Here is a 27,220-nt window from a genome sequence, read left to right as displayed (position 1 = left end):
GCTTGGAACGTAGCGGGGGCGTTAGTGAGGCCGAACGGCATGAGCAGGTACTCAAAATGACCTAACGGGGTGTTGAATGCCGTCTTCCATTCGTCTCCCTTCCGGATCCGAACTAGGTGGTATGCGTTCCTAAGATCCAACTTTGTGAAGATTTTGGCTCCATGCAGGGGGGTGAACACCGAATCCAACAAAGGCAACGGGTATCGGTTGCGAACCGTGATCTCGTTCAGCCCCCGGTAATCAATGCATGGACGAAGACCGCCACCTTTTTTGCCCACAAAAAAGAAACCTGCTCCCATCGGAGAGGTGGAGTTACGGATCAGCCCGGCAGCTAAGGAGTCCCGGATGTAGGTCTCCATCGATTCGCGCTCAGGTCGGGAGAGGTTGTACAGCCTGCTGGACGGGAACTCCACGCCTGGCAACAAATCGATGGCACAATCGTACGGACGGTGCGGGGGAAGGGTGAGTGCCCGATCCTTGCTAAAAAACGTCCGCAAGATCGTGGTACTCAACCGGCACCGCCGATAGATTGGGGGGAACTTTGACCTGCTCCTTAGCCTGGGAACCGGGCGAAACAGAGGATCCCAAACACACCCGATGGCAGGTCTCGCTCCACTGTACCACCACCCCGGACGGCCAATCAATCCGGGGATTGTGTTTTAGCATCCAGGGGAACCCCAGAATCACACGGGAGGTAGAAGGAGTCACAAAAAACTCAATCTCCTCCCTATGATTCCCTGACACTACCAGAGTTACTGGTAGTGTCCGGTGTGTGATTAAAGGGAGTAGGGTGCCATCTAGTGCCCGCACCTGCAATGGTGAAGGAAGCGCCACCAGAGGGAGCCCTACCTCCCTGGCCCATCTGCTGTCTAGCAGATTCCCTTCTGACCCTGTGTCTACCAGTGCTGGGGCCTGAAGGGTTAAATCCCCGCTAAGGATTGTAACTGGGAGCCATGTGGAAATGTGTGTGTGTCCCACGTGAATTTCTTGGCCCACCCTAAGCCCAGTTTCTAGGGGCGGGCGTCGGTGTTTAACCATTCGGGGCAATTGCTCAATTGGTGCTCCATTGAGCCACAAACAAAACACGCCCCACGGGGAAGCCTCCTCTGTCTATTCGGTGGTCTGAATGTGGCCCTGCTCGTGTCCATAGCTTCGTCAGCAGGGGGAGCTGTCGCCCCATGGGACGTAGAGGCCAGGGAGCGTGGGAAGGGCGGACCTTTTTCGGACCCGGAAGGAAGAGGGACGACGCGCGCCCGGCCACGCCCTTCGTCTTGTTCCCGACGGCGTTCTTCCAACCGATTGTCTAACCGTATAACAAGATCGATAAGCCCATCTAATTCCCGCGGTTCATCCTTGGCCACCAGGTGCTCCTTCAGGACCGATGACAGTCCGTTTACGAAGGCGGCGCGGAGCGCAGCGTTATTCCAGCCGGACCTCGCAGCCGCGATGCGGAAGTCGACTGCATAAGCGGCTGCGCTCCAGCGTCCCTGTCTCATTGACAGCAGCACAGTTGAAGCGGTCTCTCCCCTGTTAGGGTGATCAAACACTGTTCTGAACTCCCTCACAAACCCAGTGTACGTGTGAAGGAGCCGTGAATTTTGCTCCCAAAGCGCCGTAGCCCAAGCGCGTGCCTCTCCCTGAAGCAGAGTAATCACATAAGCTATTTTGCTAGCGTCTGACGTGTACATGACGGGACGTTGTGCAAAGACGAGCGAACACTGCATGAGAAAGTCCGCGCACGTCTCCACACAACCTCCATACGGCTCAGGAGGGCTTATGTATGCTTCAGGGGATGGTGGGAGGGGTTGTTGAACCACCACTGGAACATTCATATCCTGCACAGGGTCGGCAGGAGGAGGAGCTGCAGCAGCGCCTTGAGCGCTCGCCGCCACTTGCGCAGAGAGAGCCTCCACCCTGCGATTCAGAGGGATGTTTTGCTCGGTCATTTGATCCAACCGAGCCGTAAAGACGGTGAGAATGTGCTGTAGCTCACCAATCACGCCTCCTGCAGACGCCTGCGCTCCCTGCTCTCCCATTGGTCGTTCAACAGCCGGGTGACGCCCCTCGGAATCCATGACGCTGGCCGAGATATCCTGTTGGGAAAGTGTAGTGACACGGACCCACAACAGGGGGCGTAAATGAACGGACAATAGAAGGAGTTAAATTAGAACACTTTACTGTTGTGAATGCCACAACCAAACACAGCAGATTACAGAATGTATACAAGTCAATCAATAAAGGTGTCGTGTGGGCAGGCTCGACGATAGGAGACGCCCGTCTGGAGACGAACCGGAACCACACTATTTCCATCGCCACCGAACCCGAGGGATACTGGAGCCGCCAAGTCCCGAAGTCCCCAGGTGGCCACCGTCCCGGCGTGTCGGATCTGGTACTGCTGGCGGAAAACAAAAACAGTCAAGTGTGGGTGTGTGTACACCCAGTAACAATTATGGTGGGAATTCCACCTCCACCTCTCACTCTATATCTTGCAGAGTACCGCAGTGATTCCTCAGGGGAAAAGAGTGCCGTCCAGCACTCTCTCAGCTTCCACCGACAGAGGTACCGGTACTCCTGCAAACACTCACAATATACAAATTATATTGTACCACACAAACGGCTGAGGATATTACCTCTCAATGAAGATGATATCTCGGCGATGTGGTGGAGGTGTCTTCCTGCTTTTATTCCTGGTGTAATGTAGATGATCAGTGACAGCTGTCATGGTTGATGGGTGACAGCTGTTACCTCGGCAGTTCCTGGAGGCGGCAGCGCCCTCTCGTGCCTGAAGCCCGCACTTCAGGCAGGGCGCCCTCTGGTGGTGGGCCAGCAGTACCTCCTCTTCTGGCGGCCCACACAACACACCACAGCGGATAGAGCCGGATCCGCATTGGTATTTGGCACAGGTTTTACGCCAGATGCCCTTCCTGACGCAACTCCAGTTTCACTTGGAGAAACACACAGAGCCGCTGGTGTTCCAAAGAGGTCTCCCATCCAAGTACTAACCAGATCCTGCTGTGCTTAGCTTCTGAGATCTGACGGGATCAGGCTGACACAGAGCAGACTGGCTAAAAAAAAATATGTTCCAATCATATTGAAAGCTATACCACATTATGTGTTTGATCACAAAGATTTCAAAAAGGTATAGTTTGGACTATCTGTGACTGAATGTTCTGGAGTTATGGGGCAAAAACAGCAAGCATGGTGACAAAGGTCATTTTCAGTTTGTACAGGGGTCAAAAGTTAAAGTTGCTCCAATTATGGTAAAATATTCAAATTATTGGTTGAGTTAGTAGGATTTTAAAAAGGAATAGTTTGCACCATGTGTCATGCTTAGTTATCATGTTACGGGGTAACATATGTCACATGTCATAGAATCCAACGGACGTCAACATTGTTTGACCTTTACTTTGGAGACCAAACATTCAGAACTATTCCATTTGTTAATCCTATTAGTTCAACCAATAATTTGCACCATGTTTTACCAAAACTGGAGCACCTTAACTTTTGATCCCTGTACAAACTGAAACTGACCTTTGACACCATTCTTGCTGTTTTCACCCCATAACTCCAGAACATTCAGTTATAGATAGTCCAAACTATACCTTTTTGGAATTTTTGTGATCAGACACATAATGTGGTACAGCTTTCAATATGATTGGAACTTTTTTTTTTACCCCTATGCAGTTCTTCAATTGACCCCTACTTGGCCCCCTATCGAAAATTCAAATGGCTAATGTTATTTTTCTACAATATGTACCAAAAGGTATGCACAGTCAAATTTTGGTGCTTGTAACCGGATTTGAATGATTCTTAACAGTTATCTGGTGTACTAATTGGCATTATAAAAAAAGCATCATCAGGACATGACATATACCCTCGGTCTCCACAAATCAGTAATACAAAGTGTTGGGGGATCACCCAAGTACAAGCTTATGCTACGAATGAAACTGGTCAACTAGTTCTTGGGATATCACACGAACAAGAGTAGCAATGACAATATACTGAATATCTCACGTCACCTTGAAATCAACCCCAAGGTCACCATAATTGACTGGTGTCAGGGGATCACGCAAGTACACCCTTATGCTAAATATGAACAAAACTGCTCAACTGGTTCGAGAGACGGTGCAAACAAGGGATGGACAGACATGCTGATTGCTATATCCCCCCCATACGAGGTCTGTTAGAAAAGTATCAGACCTTTTTCTTTTTTGCAAAAGCCATATGGATTTGAATCACGTGTGATTGCATCAGCCAAGCTTGAACCTTCATGCGCATGCGTGAGTTGCGTGAGCTGTCGGTTGCGTCATTCGCCTGTGAGCAGGCTTTGAGTGAGCACTGGTCCTCCCCCCTCGTCGGATTTTCATTGTGAGGAAAATGTCTGAACGGCTGGAGCAGCGCTGCATCAAATTTTTCCAGAAACTGTGAGAGACAGCCAGGTGGACACCATTCGGAAAATTCAGATGGCTTTCAGGGACGATTTAATGGGCATCACACAGATTAAGGAGTGTTACAGCCGATTTAAAGACGGCGCACAATGGCGGAGGGCGCGCCGCGCTCAGAGCAGCCATCGACAGGCTGAAACGACCAGATCATTTCCAAACTGAATGCTGTGTTGATCCGGGACATCGTCTGACTACCAGAAAAATGGCAGAAAAGGTGGACATCAGCACTTTTCCGGCACATTCTACTGTTAAAGGAGATTTTGTCATGAAAACAGGAGCAGAGGAATTCGCCACAGAGCCGCTAATGGCGCAGAACGAAAGCACCTCCGTGTTGGTCTCACAGGACATGTGACATGCCCAGATCTTCGACATTCGACATCTTCGCCAATTTTCTCGGATACTCACTCGACTGAAAAGCTACCCAAAGCCATCTGAATTTTCCGAATGGTGGAAGAGCTGGGCATGTCCCGTGAGACTTCCAACACGGCGGTGCTTTTTGTTCTGCGCCATTACGCAGCTCTGTCCTGACGCGCGAATTCTGCCACACGTCTTTCATTACAAAATCTCCTGTAACAGTGTAATGTGCCAAAAAAGTGCTATGTCCACCTCTCTTGCCATTTCTCTGGTAGTCAGACGACGTCCCGGATCAACACAGCCTTCACTTTGGAAATGATCTGGTCGTTTCAGCCTGTCGATGGCCGCTCGAAGCACGGCGCACCCTCAGCCGCTGTGGGCCGTCTTTAATCCGGTTGTAATGCTCCTTAATCTGTGTGATTCACAGCGCATAACTTTTTCCACATTTCCACATTTTATTTCATTATGTTACACCTTTAACCCAAAATGGAGTAAATTAATTTTTTCAAAACACCCCAGAATGACAACAAGATTTTTTTTTTGTTGTTTTTACAAATTTATTAAAAACAAAACAACAACAAATCACACACTTTGCTCAATACTTTGTTGATGCACCTTTGGCAACAATTACAGCCTCAAGTCTTGTTGAATATGATGGCACAAGCCTGCTGCACCTATCTTTGGGCAGCTTTGCCCATTCCTCTTTGCCGCACCTCTCAAGCTCCATCAGGTTGGATGGGGGAGCGTCGCTGCACAGCCATTTTCAGATCTCTCCAGAGATGTTCAATCGGATTCAGTTCTGGGTTCTGGCTGGACCACTCAAGGACAATCACAGAGTTGTCCTGAAGCCTCTCCTTTGATATCTTGGCTGTGCGCTTAAGGTCATTGCCCTCCTGAGAGGTGAACTCTCACCCCAGTCTGAGTTCAAGAGTGCTCTAGAACAGGTTTTCATCCAGAATGTCTCTGTACATTGCTGCATTCATCTTTCCCTCAGTCCTGACTAGTCTCCCAGTTCCTGTTGCTGAAAACATCCCCACAGTATGATGCTGCCACCACACTTCACTGATGGTGCCTGGTTTCATCCAAACATGATGCCTGGCACTCACACCAAGCTGTTCATTCTTTGTCTCATCAGACTAGAGAATTTTGTTTCCCATGGTCTGAGAGTCCTTCAGGTGCCTTTTGACAAACTCCAGGTGGGCTGCCATGTGCCTTTTACAACCCCAGTAAAGTTGAGACATTGTGTAAAATGTAAATAAAAACAGAATACAATGATTTGCAAATCCTCTTCAACCTATATTCAATTGAGTACGCCACAAAGACAAGATATTTAATTTTAAACTGTTAAACTTTATTGTATTTGTGCAAATATTTGCTCATTTTGAAATGGATACCTGAAACAAGTTTCAAAAAAGCTGGGACAGTGGTATGTTTACCACTGTGTTACATCACCTTTCCTTCTAACACTCAATAAGCATTTGGGAACTGAGGACACTAATTGGTGAAGCTTTATAGGTGGAATTCTTTCCAATTCTTGCTTGATGTCCGACTTCAGTTGTTCAACAGTCTGGTGTCTCCGTTGTCGCATTCTGCGCTTCGTAATGCGCCACACATTTTCAATGGGCGACAGGTCTGGACTTCAGGCAAGCCAGTCCAGTACCCGCACTCTTTTACTACGAAGACACGCTGTTGTAACATGTGCAAAATGTGGCTTGGCATTGTCTTGCTGAAATGAGCAGGAACGTCCCTGAAAAAGACGTTGCTTGGATGGCAGCATGTGTTGCTCCAAAACCTGGATGTACCTTTCAGCATTGATGATGACATCACAGATGTGTAAGTTGCCCATGCCATGGGCACTAACACACCCCCATACCATCACAGATGCTGGCTTTTGAACTTTGCAATGGTAACAGTCTGTGTGGTCTTTTTCCTCTTTTGTCCAATCAATCAATCAATTTTTTTTATATAGTGCCAAATCACAACAAACAGTTGCCCCAAGGCGCTTTATATTGTAAGGCAAGGCCATACAATAATTATGTAAAACCCCAACGGTCAAAACGACCCCCTGTGAGCAAGCACTTGGCTACAGTGGGAAGGAAAAACTCCCTTTTAACAGGAAGAAACTCCAGCAGAACCAGGCTCAGGGAGGGGCAGTCTTCTGCTGGGACTGGTTGGGGCTGAGGGAGAGAACCAGGAAAAAGACATGCTGTGGAGGGGAGCAGAGATCGATCACTAATGATTAAATGCAGAGTGGTGCATACAGAGCAAAAAGAGAAAGAAACAGTGCATCATGGGAACCCCCCAGCAGTCTACGTCTATAGCAGCATAACTAAGGGATGGTTCAGGGTCACCTGATCCAGCCCTAACTATAAGCTTTAGCAAAAAGGAAAGTTTTAAGCCTAATCTTAAAAGTAGAGAGGGTGTCTGTCTCCCTGATCTGAATTGGGAGCTGGTTCCACAGGAGAGGAGCCTGAAAGCTGAAGGCTCTGCCTCCCATTCTACTCATACAAACCCTAGGAACTACAGGTAAGCCTGCAGTCTGAGAGCGAAGCGCTCTATTGGGGTGATATGGTACGACGAGGTCCCTAAGATAAGATGGGACCTGATTATTCAAAACCTTATAAGTAAGAAGAAGAATTTTAAATTCTATTCTAGAATTAACAGGAAGCCAATGAAGAGAGGCCAATATGGGTGGGATATGCTCTCTCCTTCTAGTCCCCGTCAGTACTCTAGCTGCAGCATTTTGAATTAACTGAAGGCTTTTTAGGGAACTTTTAGGACAACCTGATAATAATGAATTACAATAGTCCAGCCTAGAGGAAATAAATGCATGAATTAGTTTTTCAGCATCACTCTGACAAGACCTTTCTGATTTTAGAGATATTGCGCAAATGCAAAAAAGCAGTCCTACATATTTGTTTAATATGCGCTTTGAATGACATATTCACATGACACAACGTCCATGATTTCCAAAAACAATTTGAAATGTGGACTCATCAGACCACAGCACACTTTTCCACTTTGCGTCTGTCCATTTCAAATGAGCTCGAGGCCAGAGAAGGCGGCAGCGTTTCTGGATGTAGATGTAGTGACGAACTGTTAACTGACAATGGTTTTCTGAAGTGTTCCTGAGCCCACGCGGTAAGATCCTTTACACAATGATGTCAGTTTTTAATGCAGTGCCATCAGAGGGATCGAAGGTCACAGGCATTCAATGTTGGTTTTAGGCCTTGCCACTTATGTGTAGAAAGTTCTCCAGATTCTCTGAATCTTCTGATTATATTATGGACTGTAGATCATGGAATCCTTAAATTCCTTGCAATTGAATGTTGAGAAACATTGGTCTTAAACTGTTGGACTATTTTTTCATGCAGTTGTTCACAAAGTGGTGATCCTCACCCCATCTTTGCTTGTGAACGGCTGAGCCTTTTGGGGATGCTCCTTTTATACCCAATCATGACACTCACTAAATGAGTGCCAAACTCAACTTGCTCATCTTGCCCGCGAGCAATGCTCACACGTTTATTCTGCAAGAGACAAATGTGGGTGTTACAACACAGAATGACGCGTAATTATGTACAATAGCTATACAGTGACCCATCAACAGATATTTATCAGTAACATGTACTACAACTATAATCCTATACTCACCTACTTCCAATTAACCTTTTTCCCCGTGTAATGTTCATAACAGGTGTTCTTTGAGCATTTATCAACTTTCCCAGTCTTTTGTTGCCCCTGTCCCAGCTTTTCTGAAACGTGATGCAGGCATCCATTTCAAAATGAGCAAATATTTGCACAAAAACAAAAAAGTCTATCAGTTTGAACATTAAATATTTTGTCTTTGTGGTGTATTCAATGAATATAGGTTGAAGAGGATTTGCAAATCATTCAATCTGTCCAAAGAGTCTTGGTGGATCCGAAGTTCTTCCATTAACGGATGATGGAGGCCACTGTGCTCATTGGGACCTTCACTGCACTAGAAATGCTTCTGTACTCTTCCCCAGATTTGTGCCTTGAGACAATCCTGTCTCATGGGTTCACAAAGTCAAACCAGGGATGAAGTCAATTCCTTTTACTTCATGCTTGGCTTGTGCTCTGACATGCACTCTCAACTGTGGGACCTTAAATGGAGACAGGTGTGTATGTGTGCCTTTCTAAATTATATCCAATTGATTGAATTCACCTCAGGTGGACTCCAATTAAGCTGTACAACCCCAGTTCCACTGAAGTTGGGACGTTGTGTAAAATGTAAATAAAATCAGAATACAATGATTTGCAAATCCTCTTCAACCTATATTCAATTGAATACATCACAAAGACAAGATATTTAATGTTCATACTAATAAACTTTATTGTTTTTGTGCAAATATTTGTTCATTTTGAAATGGATGCATGAAACACGTTTCAAAAAAGCTGGGACAGTGGTATGTTTACCACTGTGTTACATCACCTTTCCTTCTAACAGCACTCACTAAGCATTTGGGAACTGAGGACACTAACTGATGAAGCTTTGTAAGTGGAATTCTTTCCCGTTCTTGCTTGATGTATGACTTCAGTTGTTCAACAGTCCAGGGTCTCCGTTGTCATATTTTGCGCTTCATAATGCGCCACACATTTTCAGTGGGTGACAGGTCTGGACTGCAGGCAGGCCAGTCTAGTACCCGCACTCTTTTACTACAAAGCCACGCTGTTGTAACACGTGCAGAATGTGGCTTGACATTGTCTTGCTGAAATAAGCAGGGACGTCCCTGAAAAAGACGTTGCTTGGATGGCAGCATGCGCTGCTCCAAAACCTGGATGTACCTTTCAGCATTGATGGTGCCATCACAGATGTGTAAGTTGCCCATGCCATGGGCACTAACACACCCCCATATCATCACAGTCACAGGCATTCAATGTTGGTTTTCGGCCTTGCCGCTTACGTGTAGAAAGTTCTCCAGATTCTCTGAATCTTCTGATTATATTATGGACTGTGGGTGATGGAATAATTAAATTCCTTGAAATTGAACGTTGAGAAATATTGTTCTTAAACTGTTGGACTATTTTTTCAAGCAGTTGTTCACAAAGTGGTTATCCTCACCCCATCTTTGCTTATGAAAAGCTGAACCTTTTGGGGATGTTCCTTTTATACCCAATCATGACACTCACAACTACTATCCTCAGTTCTCAAACGCTTATTGAGTGTTGTTAGAAGGAAAGGTGATGTAACACAGTGGTAAACATACCACTGTCCCAGCTTTTCTGAAACATGTTGCAGGCATCCATTTCAAAATGAGCAAATATTTGCACAAAAACAATAAGGTTTATCAGTTTGAACATTAAATATCTTGTCTTTGTGGTGAATTCAACTGAATATAGGTTTAAGAGGGGTTGTAGAAACATCTCAAGGATGACCACTAGAAACGATGCACATGAGCTCAATTTTGACCTTATGGCAAAGGCTGTGAATACTTATGTACATGTAATTTCTTAGGGAATTTTTTTTTTAAAAATTGAAAAAATTAAAAAAAAAAACTTTTTTCATGTTATCATTATGTGGTGTTGTGAGTAGAATTTTAAGGGGGAAAAAAACTGAATTTACTCCATTTTGGAATAAGACTGTAACATAACAAAATGTGGAAAAAGTGAAGCGCCGTGAATACTTTCCGGATGCAACGTAGGCAGATAGATAGATGAGATTCTCTAAATTTCTAATCAAAATAAAGACAAAGGGATAGAGCTACTTCAAATTGCAATATGGCACATAAACTCTAAGGGACCCCCCCCCCACACACACACACACATAAAGAGCAAGAAAGACAACACAATTGCCCCCTTTCTCTCAGTCAGGCGATTCCTAAAGCAGAGGTGAAAGCCCCTTGCCCGCCTGCTGTAGCAGAATAAAGCCATGGATGGGAGGGTCTGTGACTAATTCTCCTCCCAGCGTTGTCCCATATGGAGGAGGGGGGTCGCCCTGCACCCTTTGATATTGCTGCCTGCGCTCTTTCAGCCGCCCGCACTTTGTGAGACTTAGAATAAAAGCAGACACAAAGCTTCCTGCTCCAGTCCACACGCTGTCTCCGAGATGGGTGAGTGGGTGAGGTGTGTAAGGAGGGGTGGGAGGATTCTTCCATTTAAATAGGGCAAACACCTGCTGGACGACTGAAGTCCCTTCTGCTCAAACAAACCATTTTTCTCCTACCAGTGAGGCAAAGTCACAGCTGCAGTCAAGCATCTTTTCATCTGTACTGTTAAATGAGCGATTAAACACTTGTAATAATGTGTGGGTGCACTGGACACAGCATAAGATGATCTATAATGGATAAGTGATGTAAACCCTGATCAGGTGATGACAGTGTTGAGGTTCTAGGGGCACAGGTGAGGGTTGAGATAGGTTCACATGTTGCAAAGAAAAGTCAACACTGACGTCACTTGGCATTACATCAAATTAACATCAGCTGCGATAAAGAAAATGAATTCTCAACACAGACACAAAACCTAACAAATGCCTTCATTTGGGCGAGAACAGCGACAAGCACCCCTTTGAGCCACTCCAATAGGCTTAGTAATCCATTCCAAAGTGGCAGCTGTCAGAAGAAAAGTTGCTCTGCCTCTCAGATGGGGCAGTGTGTGCCTGAAGTGGATTTGGGCCTTTCTGTCTGCATGGAGAAGGGGGGATGGCCAAGTGTCCGGCTGGTGCTCTGTTCAGGGTCGAGTTATGTGAGCTCAGCAGGCTGCAGTGAGCCTGAACAATCCTGCCATGGTCTGTCCAGACAAGCACTACTCTGGCTCCCAATGAAATCATCAAACTGTCTCCACAATTTCCACGGGTTTCAAGCTCCACAAGGATTTTATGAAACTCTTTCCCTGCTGTACGCAGTAAATACTGTTTACAAAGCTGAGGTTTCAGTCTAGAGTTGCAACTAATGATACCATTTGTGATTAATACATCTGATGTGACTTTTGGCACTGAACTGATATGACTAATGTATGTTACAAAATAGTTTATAACAGACCCACTTAGTTTCCTACAGTGTCAGGTGTCATCTTCAAATCAGTTGTTTTATACCACAAACAATCCAAAACGAAAAGGCATCCACTTTACAGTGACATCACATAGCACATCATCATGTCTAAGAAATGTAAACAGTCAAATACTGAAAAAGACTAAAATTTATATCATCATGAACAAAGGCAATACTAATCCTAACCTGTGTTGTGAACCAAACCTTGAATTTGTGCAATGTCTTAGCAAGGTATAATCAGCAGTACAATGTTTCAACACAATCCATGAAGTCCTTGTTATTGTGTACACGAGTTTTCAGAAACGCAACCCCCTGGTAGCCAGAATTTTTTTTCTCATAAATATTTTTATTGAAATTTTACTTAGAAAACAAGAAATTACAATAATAATAAAACAAACAGAAAAAAAAAACACTCACAAACATAAAACCTCCCACCCCCCCACCCAAAAGCACACAGTTCACTCACGTTAAATTAAAAAGTTTACATGTCGAAGTTTTTCACAATGCGAAGAAAGGGCAACCAAATGTCTTTAAAGTCCTCAGATAGTCCTTTAGAAATGTAGCTCAGTTTTTCCAGTGAAAAATTGCTGGACATCAGTTTGATCCATTGATTGACTTTTGGTCTCTCCATTTCTTTCCAGTTTAAGGCAATTACATGTTTGGCCTGCAATAAACAAAAATTTACGAGTTTTCTTTCATTTGACGTTCCTTTAAAAGTATTTGGAATGATGTGTAGGATACAGAATTTACTGTCCATTGGCATATTACAGTTGATTAGATCAGAAATGATGCAAATGATCTCCTTCCAAAACAACTGAATTTCTACACACTGCCACATGCAATGAAAAAGAGTGCCCTTTTCACTGCTACACTTTACACAGACATCTGGGATATTAGGATTGAAACAATGGAGTTTTACAGGTGTTATATAAGTTCTAAGTATCCACTTATATTGTAGTAGCCTGAATTTAGTGTTGATTGATTGTTTTTGTGCCTGAAGACAGGCTTTACTCCATTCCTCCACAGAAATGTCAACTTCCAAGTCTGTTTTCCAGGCCTGCAAATATGAGAGGGTATTTTCTTTAGATGAATCAAGTAGAATACTATAGAATTTGGAGAGGTGGCCTCTGCTTTTATGATGGTTAACACAATGATTCTCTATGGTAGATAATGGAGGCTCAGTGGTTGTTTTGAGAAGGGTGGTAATAAAACTTCTGAGTTGTAGGTATTTAAAGAAGTGTTTCTTCGGCAAATTAAATTTGTTTATCAATTGTTCAAATGACATCAGTGTTCCTTCACTATACAAGTCTTTAATTTTACTTAGACCTTTGTTCATCCATAGTTTAAATCCCATGTCTGCTCTTCCTGGTTTAAACAGATTGTTACCCCAAATTGGTGACAAACCTGAGAGTTTAGATTCTTCATTTAGTACAGTGTGTGATTGGTGCCACATTGATATAGTGTTACGGAGAAAAGGGTTTTTTGTATTTTTTTAGTAAAAATTTAGTCTCTGCAGAATAGATGTATGATTTTAATGGTAATTCTAAACCAGCATTTTCCAGATGTATCCAAGATGGGGTATCAGTATCAGAAAAGTAAAATGTAGCAGCACTCAGTTGGGCTGCCCAGTAATACAATTTGATGTTGGGCACTGCAAGCCCTCCTCGATCATAAGGCAAGTATAAAAGTGACAGTCGTAACCTTGGGCGCTTATCATTCCATATGAATTTAGTAAAGTTCTTAGATACACAAGAATAGAAGGATGCTGGGAGGTGCATAGGGATAGACTGAAAGAGATAGAGAAATTTTGGGAGAATGGACATTTTAATTATATTTACACGGCCTAACATTGAGATTGGCATCCCACCCCATCTATCCAGAGACTCTTGTACTTTTTGAAGCAGCGGGTCATAATTTACAGGAACGAGTTTGTTAATATCAGGAACAATTTTGATCCCTAAGTAAGTAAAACCTTCATAGGTACTTGCAAACTGCGTTTGAATTGGTGGGTAGTCTCTGTTCAACAAAAGTAAGGAACTTTTCTCTTGATTAACTTTATAACCTGAAAAGGTACCAAAAGTGTGTAGTATTTCGCTTACTGATTTAACTGATTCGCCCAAGTTGGTTAAGAATAGAACGATATCATCAGCAAAAAGGGATATCCGATGCTCACACCCTCCCACCTTCATACCAGTTATATCAGGAGATTTACGTATGGTCATCGCTAACGGTTCAATGGCAAATAGGAATAGGAGGAGGCTTAGTGGGCAGCCTTGCCTCGCTGACCTACAAAGTTCTATAGGTTTTGAAACCTGGTTGTTTGTAACAACGATGGCTGTTGGTTTTGTATATAATAATCAAATCCAATTTAAATATGTTTCCCCTAGGCCGAATCTCTTAAGGGTCTCAAACAGATAACTCCACTCGATTCTATCAAATGCTTTTTCAGCATCTAATGACAGAAAGGCATGATCTGTGGAATTTTGTTTTTTGTGTAGCAAATTCATTAAGCGTCGAATGTTGTGGAATGCCTGTCGGCCAAGTATAAATCCGTTTTGGTCGTTTAATATTAATTTAGGGGTATAGGGCTCAATCCTCCGAGCCAAAGCCTTGCATAGTATTTTTGTATCACAAGACATTAGAGATATAGGACGATAAGAACCCATTTCTGTAGGGTCTCTATCTTCTTTTAAGAGAACAGAGATTGCAGCCTGTCTTAGGGAAGGTGGAAGGGTGCCACTCTCATAGGACTCTTTAAACATTTCAAGTAGGTGAGGCATTACTTTGTCGGCAAATCTCTTGTAGATTTCGATGGGAAGGCCGTCTGGCCCAGGGGCGGTTCCTGTATTCATATGATTCACTGCTTCCTTCAGTTCTTCGATACTTAGTTGTTTATCAAGCTCAATTTTGCCCCCCTCAGACAGTGTAGGAAACTGAATTCGATCCAAAAATCTGTTTTGTTCATTTAAATCCTCTGGAATTTCAGAGTTATATAAAGTTTGATAGTATTCTGCAAAAGCATTATTGATACTGATTGGATCAACAAGGTTCTCCCCACTATCAAGAGTAATTGAATTGATTGCCCTGCTTGTTTGTATTTTTTTAGTCTCCAAGCCAGAAGTTTCCCAGCTTTTTCCCCTTGATCGTAGTATGATTGTCTGAGCCAAAGAAGTTGAGTTGCAATTTTACTTGTGCTGAGCTCGTTATATTCCGATTTTAATATAAGAAGTCTGTTTTGCTTCTCTGCATCATCACAGTGATACACTTGCTCTTGTAAATCTTTTATTTGTTTTTCGATACCCTTCAATTTCTCCAAATGAGTTTTAGATTTTTGTCTGGTGAAACTTATAATTTCCACCCGCAGATAAGCTTTAAAAGCCTCCCATTTAATTGATACACTGGTTTGATTGGTATTGAAAGAAAAATACTCTGATATTTTCCCCTCAATATACTCTACAAACTCAGGAGACTTTAGCCATCTAGCTTGGAATCTAAATGGGCGAGGAGCATAGTAATAGTTTGGAAATTTGATGGATAAAACCACTGGGGCATGGTCCAAAAGTACAATAGACTTATAACAGCAGTCCTGGACCAACGATACAAGGCTAGAGGAGATTAAGAAGAAATCTATGCGAGAATAGGTTTTATAAGTGCTAGAAAAACAAGAGTATTCATTCTTATTAGGGCAAAATTGTCTCCAAATTTCAACTAAATTGAGGTCTCTGGTATATTTTTCACTTTAATCATATCTTAGATCTTGTTCTGACTTATGGTATGGGAATAGAAGACTTAACAGTATTCCCTGAAAACTCCCTTCTGTCTGATCATTTCTTAATAACATTTACATTTACTCTGATGGACTACCCAGCAGTGGGGAATAAGTTTCATTACACTAGAAGTCTTTCAGAAAGCGCTGTAACTAGGTTTAAGGATATGATTCCTTCTTTATGTTCTCTAATGCCATATACCAACACAGTGCAGAGTAGCTACCTAAACTCTGTAAGTGAGATAGAGTATCTCGTCAATAGTTTTACATCCTCATTGAAGACAACTTTGGATGCTGTAGCTCCTCTAAAAAAGAGAGCTTTAAATCAGAAGTGCCTGACTCCGTGGTATAACTCACAAACTCGTAGCTTAAAGCAGATAACCCGTAAGTTGGAGAGGAAATGGCGTCTCACTAATTTAGAAGATCTTCACTTAGCCTGGAAAAAGAGTCTGTTGCTCTATAAAAAAGCCCTCCGTAAAGCTAGGACATCTTTCTACTCATCACTAATTCAAGAAAATAAGAACAACCCCAGGTTTCTTTTCAGCACTGTAGCCAGGCTGACAAAGAGTCAGAGCTCTATTGAGCTGAGTATTCCATTAACTTTAACTAGTAATGACTTCATGACTTTCTTTGCTAACAAAATTTTAACTATTAGAGAAAAAATTACTCATAACCATCCCAAAGACGTATCGTTATCTTTGGCTGCTTTCAGTGATGCCGGTATTTGGTTAGACTCTTTCTCTCCGATTGTTCTGTCTGAGTTATTTTCATTAGTTACTTCATCCAAACCATCAACATGTTTATTAGACCCCATTCCTACCAGGCTGCTCAAGGAAGCCCTACCATTATTTAATGCTTCGATCTTAAATATGATCAATCTATCTTTGTTAGTTGGCTATGTACCACAGGCTTTTAAGGTGGCAGTAATTAAACCATTACTTAAAAAGCCATCACTTGACCCAGCTATCTTAGCTAATTATAGGCCAATCTCCAACCTTCCTTTTCTCTCAAAAATTCTTGAAAGGGTAGTTGTAAAACAGCTAACTGATCATCTGCAGAGGAATGGTCTATTTGAAGAGTTTCAGTCAGGTTTTAGAATTCAACATAGTACAGAAACAGCATTAGTGAAGGTTACAAATGATCTTCTTATGGCCTCGGACAGTGGACTCATCTCTGTGCTTGTTCTGTTAGACCTCAGTGCTGCTTTTGATACTGTTGACCATAAAATTTTATTAGAGATTAGAGCATGCCATAGGTATTAAAGGCACTGCGCTGCGGTGGTTTGAATCATATTTGTCTAATAGATTACAATTTGTTCATGTAAATGGGGAATCTTCTTCACAGACTAAAGTTAATTATGGAGTTCCACAAGGTTCTGTGCTAGGACCAATTTTATTCACTTTATACATGCTTCCCTTAGGCAGTATTATTAGACGGTATTGCTTAAATTTTCATTGTTACGCAGATGATACCCAGCTTTATCTATCCATGAAGCCAGAGGACACACACCAATTAGCTAAATTGCAGGATTGTCTTACAGTCATAAAGACATGGATGACCTCTAATTTCCTGCTTTTAAACTCAGATAAAACTGAAGTTATTGTACTTGGCCCCACAAATCTTAGAAACATGGTGTCTAACCAGATCCTTACTCTGGATGGCATTACCCTGACCTCTAGTAATACTGTGAGAAATCTTGGAGTCATTTTTGATCAGGATATGTCATTCAAAGCGCATATTAAACAAATATGTAGGACTGCTTTTTTGCATTTACGCAATATCTCTAAAATCAGAAAGGTCTTGTCTCAGAGTGATGCTGAAAAACTAATTCATGCATTTATTTCCTCTAGGCTGGACTATTGTAATTCATTATTATCAGGTTGTCCTAAAAGTTCCCTAAAAAGCCTTCAGTTAATTCAAAATGCTGCTGCAGCTAGAGTACTGACGGGGACTAGAAGGAGAGAGCATATCTCACCCATATTGGCCTCTCTTCATTGGCTTCCTGTTAATTCTAGAATAAAATTTAAAATTCTTCTTCTTACTTATAAAGTTTTGAATAATCAGGTCCCATCTTATCTTAGGGACCTCGTAGTACCATATCACCCCAATAGAGCGCTTCGCTCTCAGACTGCAGGCTTACTTGTAGTTCCTAGGGTTTGTAAGAGTAGAATGGGAGGCAGAGCCTTCAGCTTTCAGGCTCCTCTCCTGTGGAACCAGCTCCCAATTCAGATCAGGGAGACAGACACCCTCTCTACTTTTAAGATTAGGCTTAAAACTTTCCTTTTTGCTAAAGCTTATAGTTAGGGCTGGATCAGGTGACCCTGAACCATCCCTTAGTTATGCTGCTATAGACGTAGACTGCTGGGGGGTTCCCATGATGCCACTGTTTCTTTCTCTTTTTGCTCTGTATGCACCACTCTGCATTTAATCATTAGTGATCGATCTCTGCTCCCCTCCACAGCATGTCTTTTTCCTGGTTCTCTCCCTCAGCCCCAACCAGTCCCAGCAGAAGACTGCCCCTCCCTGAGCCTGGTTCTGCTGGAGGTTTCTTCCTGTTAAAAGGGAGTTTTTCCTTCCCACTGTAGCCAAGTGCTTGCTCACAGGGGGTCGTTTTGACCGTTGGGGTTTTACATAATTATTGTATGGCCTTGCCTTACAATATAAAGCGCCTTGGGGCAACTGTTTGTTGTGATTTGGCGCTATATAAAAAATTGATTGATTGATTGATATTTTCCTATGATTTTCCGTGTTTGTTGATGAGAATTATCAGAGGTATTTGACCTATCCATCCTCGGATGAATCACACAGTTAAAGTCCCCTCCTATTATGTATTGACCACTGTAAGAGGACATGGTTAAAAATAAGTGTTGATAAAAAGCTGGGTCATCACCATTAGGAGCGTATAAACATACCAAATTGACTAATGTAGAAACAATGGTACCACTAAGAATTATAAATCTCCCACTTGGATCCAAGTATTTATCTCTTAGTTGGAATGGAATCGAGTTATGGATTAATATTAAGACCCCCCCTTGCATGAGAAGTAAAGTTTGAAAAAAGAGCTTTCCTGGCCATCTGGACCTTATTCTATTCATATCTTTTTCTAGTAAATGCGTTTCCTGTAGAAAGCATATAGTGCTTTTCATTTGCTTAATCCTACCCAGCACTTGCTTCAGTTTAACAATTTTGTTAAGACCCCTAACATTCCAGCTGGAGATATTTATGGAGCTAACAGGCATAAGGACCTTGAGTTGGAAATTAGATTTGGAAAAACCCATCTCATCATTATTCCCTTCACATGTAAAATAACAGAGATAAGTAATAAACCACACTGAGTGAATCCCGAACATAATCCCTCCCACATTTCCCCAAACGAAATGTGGTCTTGAACCCTTCTAACTTGTGAACTCCGGTTATGTAGAACGTGTTGACCACTCTGTGGGTAACGTTAAGCTGTGTCCTCGTAAATGCAATTCAATCACGGGTGTTCCCCGGCCAAAAAACAAAAAGAAAAGCAAAGGACCAATAATATATATATACATATATATATATATACACATACACATATATATATATATACATACATACACATACATACACACACACACATATCCACACACAAGAACCTATATAATAGAAATACTATTAAATTAAAATAACATTTCCAACAATAAAGAAAAGGCGTATTTATGCCTGACCCAATTCCAGTAAATGGAATGACAATAAAGTTATCAATAGCATTCATAGCATTATTGTTCATTGATGTAGCATTTACCACAACATGGAGTGCAAAGCAATCAGTCCTCTTCACAGTTTGAGTGCAGGGACAGTTTCTTGATGTAGTCTTCTGCCTCCTGGACTGACCTGAAGACTGTGCGCCTGTCGTTGTGTGTGATAACCAGCTGCGCGGGGTACAACATGCCGTAGCGGATATTCAGGGCTCGAAGTCGGGCTTTCATTCCATCAAAGCACCGCTGCTTCTGGCGGGTCTCAGAGGACAGATCCAGAAAGAAGTTGACTCGTTGATCTTCGTAGTAAACAGTCTTCATTTTTCTGGCCGCTCTCAGGGTGGCTTCTCGATCTCTGTGGTTCAGGAACTTCATAATGACCACCCTTGGTGTTGTAGAGTTGGGGTTCTGACATCCAATTCTATGCGCTCTCTCGATCACGAATGGTGTGTTAAAACAATCACCAAGCGCCGCTTTAAGCCACCTCTCCAAAAACCCACACATATCTGCACCCTCGACTTTTTCACGCAGACCAACCAGTCTAAGATTAGAGCGTCTATTTCTGTCCTCATTTTCACTTACTTTGCTGGTAAGAAATTTCACATTTTTTTCCAATTGTTCAACTTTTCCTTGGAGAGAAGTTATCGCATCTTCTGTAGTTGATATGCGCTCTTCCACCTCCTCCAGTCTGCAAGCATGCGATTGTATTTCTCCCTTAATGCTGTTGATAGCTTCTAGTAAGTCTGCCGCTTGCTTCTCATTGTTTCCCTGCAGTGAACGAATAGCTTCAAGAATATCGCTGTTTGTCGCGGTCTCTTTTTCCACCACTCCGGTGGTGGTTAGCATCTTGTTAGCGTTAGCCTCGCTAGCTTCATTTTCTGTTGTTGAATGCGATCCTGCTTTTCCAGTCTGTTGACTTAACTTATGGAGTTTGGGTGGCATAGTTGCACGAAAGGTTCGATGGATGATTAAATGAAGAAAAATAAATGTTGGTCCAGTTTAAAGAGTTATTTTTAGGATCTTAGCCGGGAACCATCCACGTCCGCGTCTTGACACTACGAAGCCATAACCGGAAGTCCCTGGTAGCCACAATTAGAAAGGAACGCCCCCAACATCAAACTTGACAGAGGTTTTAGTGAGGTGAGCTTGTGTACAAAGTGAATCTTGCGCCACAAAGCTTTTGTCAAAATTTCAAGTAGGGTTGAGAGAATCTGCCTCTTGGTGGTCAAAATTAGAAGTGAACATTGAAGAGAGCATTGAACTTGCCCATGGTCTTAATGAGGTAACCTTGTGATCAATTCAAAGCTGATACACAAAGTCATTAAGATATTGTGTACAGTGTTTCAGATTTGACTTTCTTCGTTTCACCACAATTACAATCAAAACGCGGCCAACATTGAACTTGTCTGAAGTCTTACTGAGATGACCTTGTGTACCCCGTTTCACGTTGATACATGATATCTTTGTCAAAATATTATGTACACAGTGTTTCAGAGACTCAGCCCCCTAGTGGGCACAAACAGAATCAAAACTTACCCAAAGTCTGACCTGTCCAAGGTCTTAGTGAGGTGACCTTGTGCACCATGATTCATCTTGATATACAAAGTCTTTGTCAACATACAGTATAACATACAAAAGGTTTCTGTGACTCTGCCCCGGTGGCCACAAATAAAACTGAAAAGTGGTTAACAACATCAAACTTGTACAAGTAGGTACACATCAACCACACTGACACATGCACTCATACACGAAGTCAAGCAGTTCCAGGACCAGTTCTGCTTTGAGTGACGCAGGTATATAAAGTTGACAATCATGAGTATTTGACTTCTATTTCAAGTATGACTGACACACATCGATATAACAACAGAATGTGCATTGTACTTTTAGTCTGTGACAGGACATGGGATTCAAAAGTTCTAGGTTTGAGTCATACCTTTGACTGGTGTGAGAACTTAACTATGATGTGACCAAGATTGACTAGATCAATGAGATCATTTGAGTAATTAAACCTCACACTGTGAGCAGATACAGCTTCAGTGGAAAAGCAGTGAGGCTAAAAAATAGGGTCAAAATACTTAAGTTGCTCCTGACGTGCAGAACATCGTCTTCTGTGTGTAAAACTGATACATTATTGCACTGTTTAACAAATGTTTCTTTACACAAAGTTTCAAAACTCAAGGAGACTTGCTTGTTTGGACCAAGCAAGCAGTAGTTAAAAATGCACAAGTAGTTGTTTTTGACAGCCAATCAAAGGACATCCATGTCAGATTAGCCTGTTTAAATTGAGTTTAAACTTTAAACCATTTTCGGCTAATTTAAAGCTTTTCAAAATCAGTTGAAAACCTAGTATCTTGTTCAAAACCCATTTAAAACTGTCAGTAAGTCACATTAACCAGTACATCATTTGTCAAACATTTTTAAATCAGAAAACTAGACCATATCTACAAGGGGTGATTGAGAAGGTTTGAGCCTGACCCAAAAAACGTAGGACGCGGTTGTCCATCTTTTGCACTCTGACAAACCAACATTTCTCAAATGTGTGAAGTTTTGACTTGCTGGGTGCAATGTTGGCTTCTAAACCTAACCCACCTGGTTTAAAAAGTTTGAACAGATTTCTAAACTCTATCCATCACCCTTGTTGTAGAACAGTTTACAGATGATCTGATTAACTGATTAGTGAATTGACACAAAAATTATCAACTTGTTCTACCTTCTCAAATTTGAAAATGCACACATTTTTGTGCTTTTGTAATATTTCAAATGTGTTATTAGACATTTGGATTTTTTAAAATGGTTTTAAAACAAAATTAAACCCATGATAACTTCTTTAAACTAGTTTAATATGAGAGCTAATATTTGTGGATTTGGGATTATTGCTTGATCCAAAACGGCAGTTGAAGATGTCTTCTATAGGTTCTGAGAAATTACGATGGCCATTTTGAGAAATATTTTCTTACATTTTATAAAATAATTAATCATCACAATAATCAAAACATTCATCAAAACAGCCTGAATTGGTAGTTTTTTAGCCAGTCAAAATCATGCACTCAATTTCTCCAGTGGCTTATCAGGGAGCTGGCCAGACAGTGGTGGTACACCCCAAATATTTCCCCAGCACATCAACAGGACTAACCCACACAGATACAGTAGAAGACCATTCACTCTCAAATGCACCCCAACAGTCAATTTAGAGCCATCAATTAGCAGAATCTGTATGTCTTTGGAATGTGGAAGGAAGCCAAAGTACCCAGAGTGATCATCTCAATTCAATGCAAAAATGTCCCAGGTTGGATTTGAAACTAAACTTTCTTAATATGAAGCAAACAGCTAACGGAACAACTAACTGCTCATGCAGCCATCCATCTATCTTCTTACACTCATCCTGTTAGCGAGTGCCGAGACACTGGAGCCTGACCCAGCATACTTTGGGTAAGACACAGGGTCAGACCCTGGGCAGGTCACATTTCACATCACATGATTTAAAAAACACAAGTACCCACTGTCAAATTCACACCTAAAATTACAGTGAGCCCAATCTGCCGGTGCTAGATGATGAAAGGAAGCTGGGCAACCCATGTAGTTTTACACATTTGGATCCAAGTATATGAACTTCATGCTGTGCAGCAACACTACCAAACTCTTATTAGTCACAAAAATGAGTTTAACACCAATATAAGAGAAGATAATATGTATATATTTGAAAAATTGAAACAATTTAAAGTTTCCTATTCACCTAACCTGCATGTCTTTGGATGTAGGAGTAAGCCAGAGCACCCGGAGAGAATGCACGCAAACACAGGCAAACAGGCAAACTCCACACAGAAAGGCCATGGGTGGGAATCAAACCCATGACCCGCTTGCTGAGAGGCAATTTAACAGAAAATGATTTGCAAGGTCACTCTGCAAGCTGAGACATCATCTATGTAAGAGCAGCAAGCAGGCACAGTTTTTAGCAGTAAGTACTCCCCAACAACAAAAGATGTTCAAGCAACACATGCTGGAGACTGTGGATTAGTGAAGTCCTGACACATGCCCAAAGTTGTGAATTTGAGTGCGAGGCTATGCATATCAAACAACAACGCAGGTTACACTTAGTTGTTTCGAATCCAGAAGCATGCAGCCAGCCAGCGTTGAAGCACAGAATGCTTAAATCTTCTGATTTGGTACAACCTTCAGAAGACATGCTTTAGTTAATAGAATAACTGAACAGTCATTCTATCTCCCGGTGTTGCACACACCAGCTCAACTGAAGTGTGAAACAAAATATGGAGTCCAGACATGGGCTTTTGTGGCATACATTACAACAGTCTAAAACAAGCAGTTTCACACATAAATCTTCCTAATAGTGTTGTAGTTTCAACACAAATCCCCAATGATGTTTAACTATGAGGTCTAGTCAGGTCTGGGAGTATGCGCTGCTGCCGTACGTCTGCTTGGGTCCTGCCCTGCAAACACCCAGGCAGACAACCGGTGCACCTGCACCTCTAGAATGTTACCATCTCTCTGCCGTGGCCAAGTGAAACATGGACATCCCTGTAACCTTTTCCAGCTGTTGGAGTATATGAGGCACCTGTGTGCTGTCATGCACCACAAGACCAAAATGCCATAACTGATGTTCCCTTGCAATGCAAGCAATACACCCCATTTAAGTCTCCCTAAGTAATCGTTTGTTTGACACAGTCATTTCAGCAGTACCCAAGGATACTCTAAAGGGACCTTGTACCCAAGACATCCAGTGATCACCTGAGGTCAATAGTTAGCATAGATTTTCATAACTGTAGAGTCAGATAGGATGCAATAGGACCCTAAAGACTTTGACCTTCACTCTCCACAAAGGTTCCCCTGCAACCCCAACATCTCTCTCTGGGGACCTCATGATACAGACTGATGGTAAGCTCTTGCCAGGCATCGCTCTATCTCAAAAGCAGAAGATCCGGAGACATGGTAATAACTGCTGAGACTACAAAAGGCAAATAAAACATTTTAACAACACATCCCCTTTATCATCAATCAAAATAATTTACACCTAGTTTTCTGTTGAACTCCTAATCACCTCAGCTATATCTCAAATACAGAATATATCCTTTTTTTTTTAAACAGCAACTTCAATATGGGTTATGGACTGTAATCTTGAGACAGCACACTAGTCTGCCAGAAACTGGAAATATCTGCATTTTGCTGTTTTGCATAGCCAAACGAACTGCTAGTTGCAGCCTTAATAAAATGCTAATAATATCCGCGCTAATGATCCCTGTGACGTGCTGATAGTAGAAGCTGGTGGTAAACATGCCCCACACGGTCCACTCCCACTGCAATGAACGCATGCTGCTCATCGTGGAGAAGGAAGATGGTAGTTCGCTAAGGCGAACACACCCCCACATCACACGCTCCGTCAAGAAGGGGGCTCGTTGTTATTGTAGCAGCAGCCCTGCGTGCGCACTGTCAAATCCGCTCGTCGAACCGCACCGACACGGCGCTTTAGGAGCAAGACGTTAAAAAAATAAATAAATAAAATCCATCCCCACATTTTTTTTTTTTTTTTTTGCTACAAGCTGCGCACTGACTGTGCAGAGAAAAGGGGGAAAACATGTCCACCTCCCATTTTCCTATGCATCAGCAATAGCCCCAGTGGCTAGCGTGGCGTAGTGCGTAGCATTACAGCTATCCTAGCTTAGCGCTGTGACAGCGATTTCATGATTTAGTTTTGCGTGGGGGGAAGAGCTCAGCCAACTTTAGCAGCGGTGCTTTGCTCGCTGCTCAGGCTGGAGATATCGCAGCTACAAACCGAACAGGAATACAACTTTAAACTCCGGTAACGGTATGAGGTGCAGACGGCTACCGTGCAAGCTAACCAGCTAATTGTGTTAGCAGCAACACCTCGTTGGGAGCTTTTAATGCAAAGGGGCCAGTCATTAAGACGTAATTACTCAGCTATTACATATTAACTGCACTTCATTAAAATGCTGATACGAGTGATGTGAATAACAGACATTTCTCGTAGTTAAACCCAGGCTAAATGCACTATCCCGGCTTTCCAAATTAGCGTGCTAACAGGGACGGTATGTTAACGTAAACACAAACATTAACTTCAACCGTGTGAGAAAGAAGGCAGCACGTAACGCCGTTAAACTGATAAAGCAAGCTAATGTCAAGTCACACCGGTGTTATACACTGTTTGTTAATCAGCATCATGTATGCTGCATATGGAGTGACAGCGGTGTATATTTTCCTATATGTCAGTGTTTTTGCTGAGGCTAACAGACAAAGCAAGCATCCAAACTGTGCAGACAGAGCCTGGCTCAAAGAAAGTTTCTTTGCAGCAGAACTGCTGGATTTCGATCTCATGTGACTCCACGGAGTATGACTCAAAGTTAACTGAGCATCCTTCCAATGACAAGTTCGCTAATTCGGGCTGTTCGGCTCAGAGGATTCCCGTTAGCTCCGCCGGGCCTCAGAGTGAGCCGTGCGCCGCCGCTGGCTGCATCACACGCGGCCAACTTCCCACCGAGCTCCCCCTCCCTCCCCGTCCTGTCCCGTACTTACCTCCCCGCTGCTCGAGTCGCTCGATTCCCCCAAAACATCCCGAAATTTCCGCAGGTTGCTGCCTATAACCGACGAGACTTGTAGTGCAGCGTCAAACCCTGGTCCGAGCACAGTTGGGTTGGGGTGGGCTCCGGGTACACTCAGCAGAGAGGCAGTGACCCGAATACGGCCCGCTCTCCTCCCGGTACCGGAGTTGCTGCTCCCTCCGGGCCGAGCAGGGAACCGCCACCGACAGCTGTGCGCCATTTTACACTCTGCCTGTCTGTCTGCCCTGCGATCACCGATAGCTCAGTGGGCGGAACCCTAACCCAGCACTCTACATAAACAACCCCCACCACAGCGCTGCGCTCTCAGTGCACGGCATGCCGTTATTCAGGTTGCGGGGCGGATCAGAAGAAACCCCCGACAATGCATTTCCTCAGCGGCCCAATTCACACTGTGCAGGGCAAACGTCAAACCAGGTTCAGGGGCTTTGCCCGGGAAACGAGCTTCACACTTGAATCAGGAGGAAGAGCGATACCGTTAGCTTGACGTGTGGTTAATTCAACCACAAAAACGAGGTGCACAGCCTCCGACAAACACGACAGCACATTGGAAAATTCATTAGTATTCGGTAATAAGAAAAGTGTGGGGTAATACCTGGTGGGTAAAGGCGTTGCCAAAAATTGTAGGTCCCGCCTGCGACCCCCCCCCCCCCCCAAAAAAAAAAAACTTTTACATTGTCATTACGGGTTATTGTATGCAGAATTTTGAGGGTGCACCGTAGATGGGATGCACATGCTAACATCCGTAAGACATATGTCTTATAAATCACTTCAGAAGTGTTATTTGGTTCCAAAAACTGTTTTTAGATTTAGATGTTTTTTTTCTCACTAACTTTTACAAAATATGAGAAACATTAGATTTGTAGAAATATAAACCGTTTTGTAGCATTTTCCACCTCGTCACTGTACACGTATCTGTACTCTGATTGGCTGTCACCATGTGCTTCCCAGCATCCCTTGTGCAAGTCAAGGGAGGCCACCACATCACTATCATAGACTACATGGGTTGCTGCCGAACGTAGTTCAAGGCTGTCTGTCCTTTTGAAATGTTTCCCTTCAGGGGAACTTTTTTCTAGACAACGCAAATTTTGATCATATTGGCAGTGTTCTATTATGAATCCACTACTTAAAGGCTAATAAATAAAATTATAGTGGTGGCAAAAGAAAATTATTTTTCTGACTTCAATCTTAAAAATTTGAAAGGCTGTACAAGTTTAATTTAATTTCATTTTCATTTATTTATTTAAAAGGGACAACACATATTAATGAACACATAAAGTGTAAATATGTCAGATTATAGCCATGGGCTAATTTCCATCTGTAGTCCCTGAAA

At 42.7% G+C, this 27,220-nt stretch overlaps 1 protein-coding gene across 3 annotated transcripts in view; it reads right to left on the bottom strand.

The window, feature by feature from the left end:
- kmt2a (lysine (K)-specific methyltransferase 2A) overlaps positions 1-26,133 on the bottom strand; it is a 152,918-nt gene extending 126,785 nt beyond the window's left edge. For all 3 annotated transcript variants that reach the window (XM_034169284.1, XM_034169286.1, XM_034169285.1), the window contains exon 1: positions 25,844-26,133. In XM_034169284.1, the coding sequence (XP_034025175.1) occupies positions 25,844-26,089 (246 nt within the window). In that variant the 5' untranslated portion in view covers positions 26,090-26,133. The remainder of the gene's footprint in view (positions 1-25,843) is intronic.
- Positions 26,134-27,220: the final 1,087 nt, after the last annotated feature.

This window comes from Thalassophryne amazonica, chromosome 4 (genome assembly GCF_902500255.1).
Source record: "Thalassophryne amazonica chromosome 4, fThaAma1.1, whole genome shotgun sequence".
Classification (NCBI taxonomy): Eukaryota; Metazoa; Chordata; class Actinopteri; order Batrachoidiformes; family Batrachoididae; genus Thalassophryne; species Thalassophryne amazonica.
Note: the sequence above shows the minus strand (reverse complement) of the source record. Positions and strands in the feature narration are given on the sequence as shown.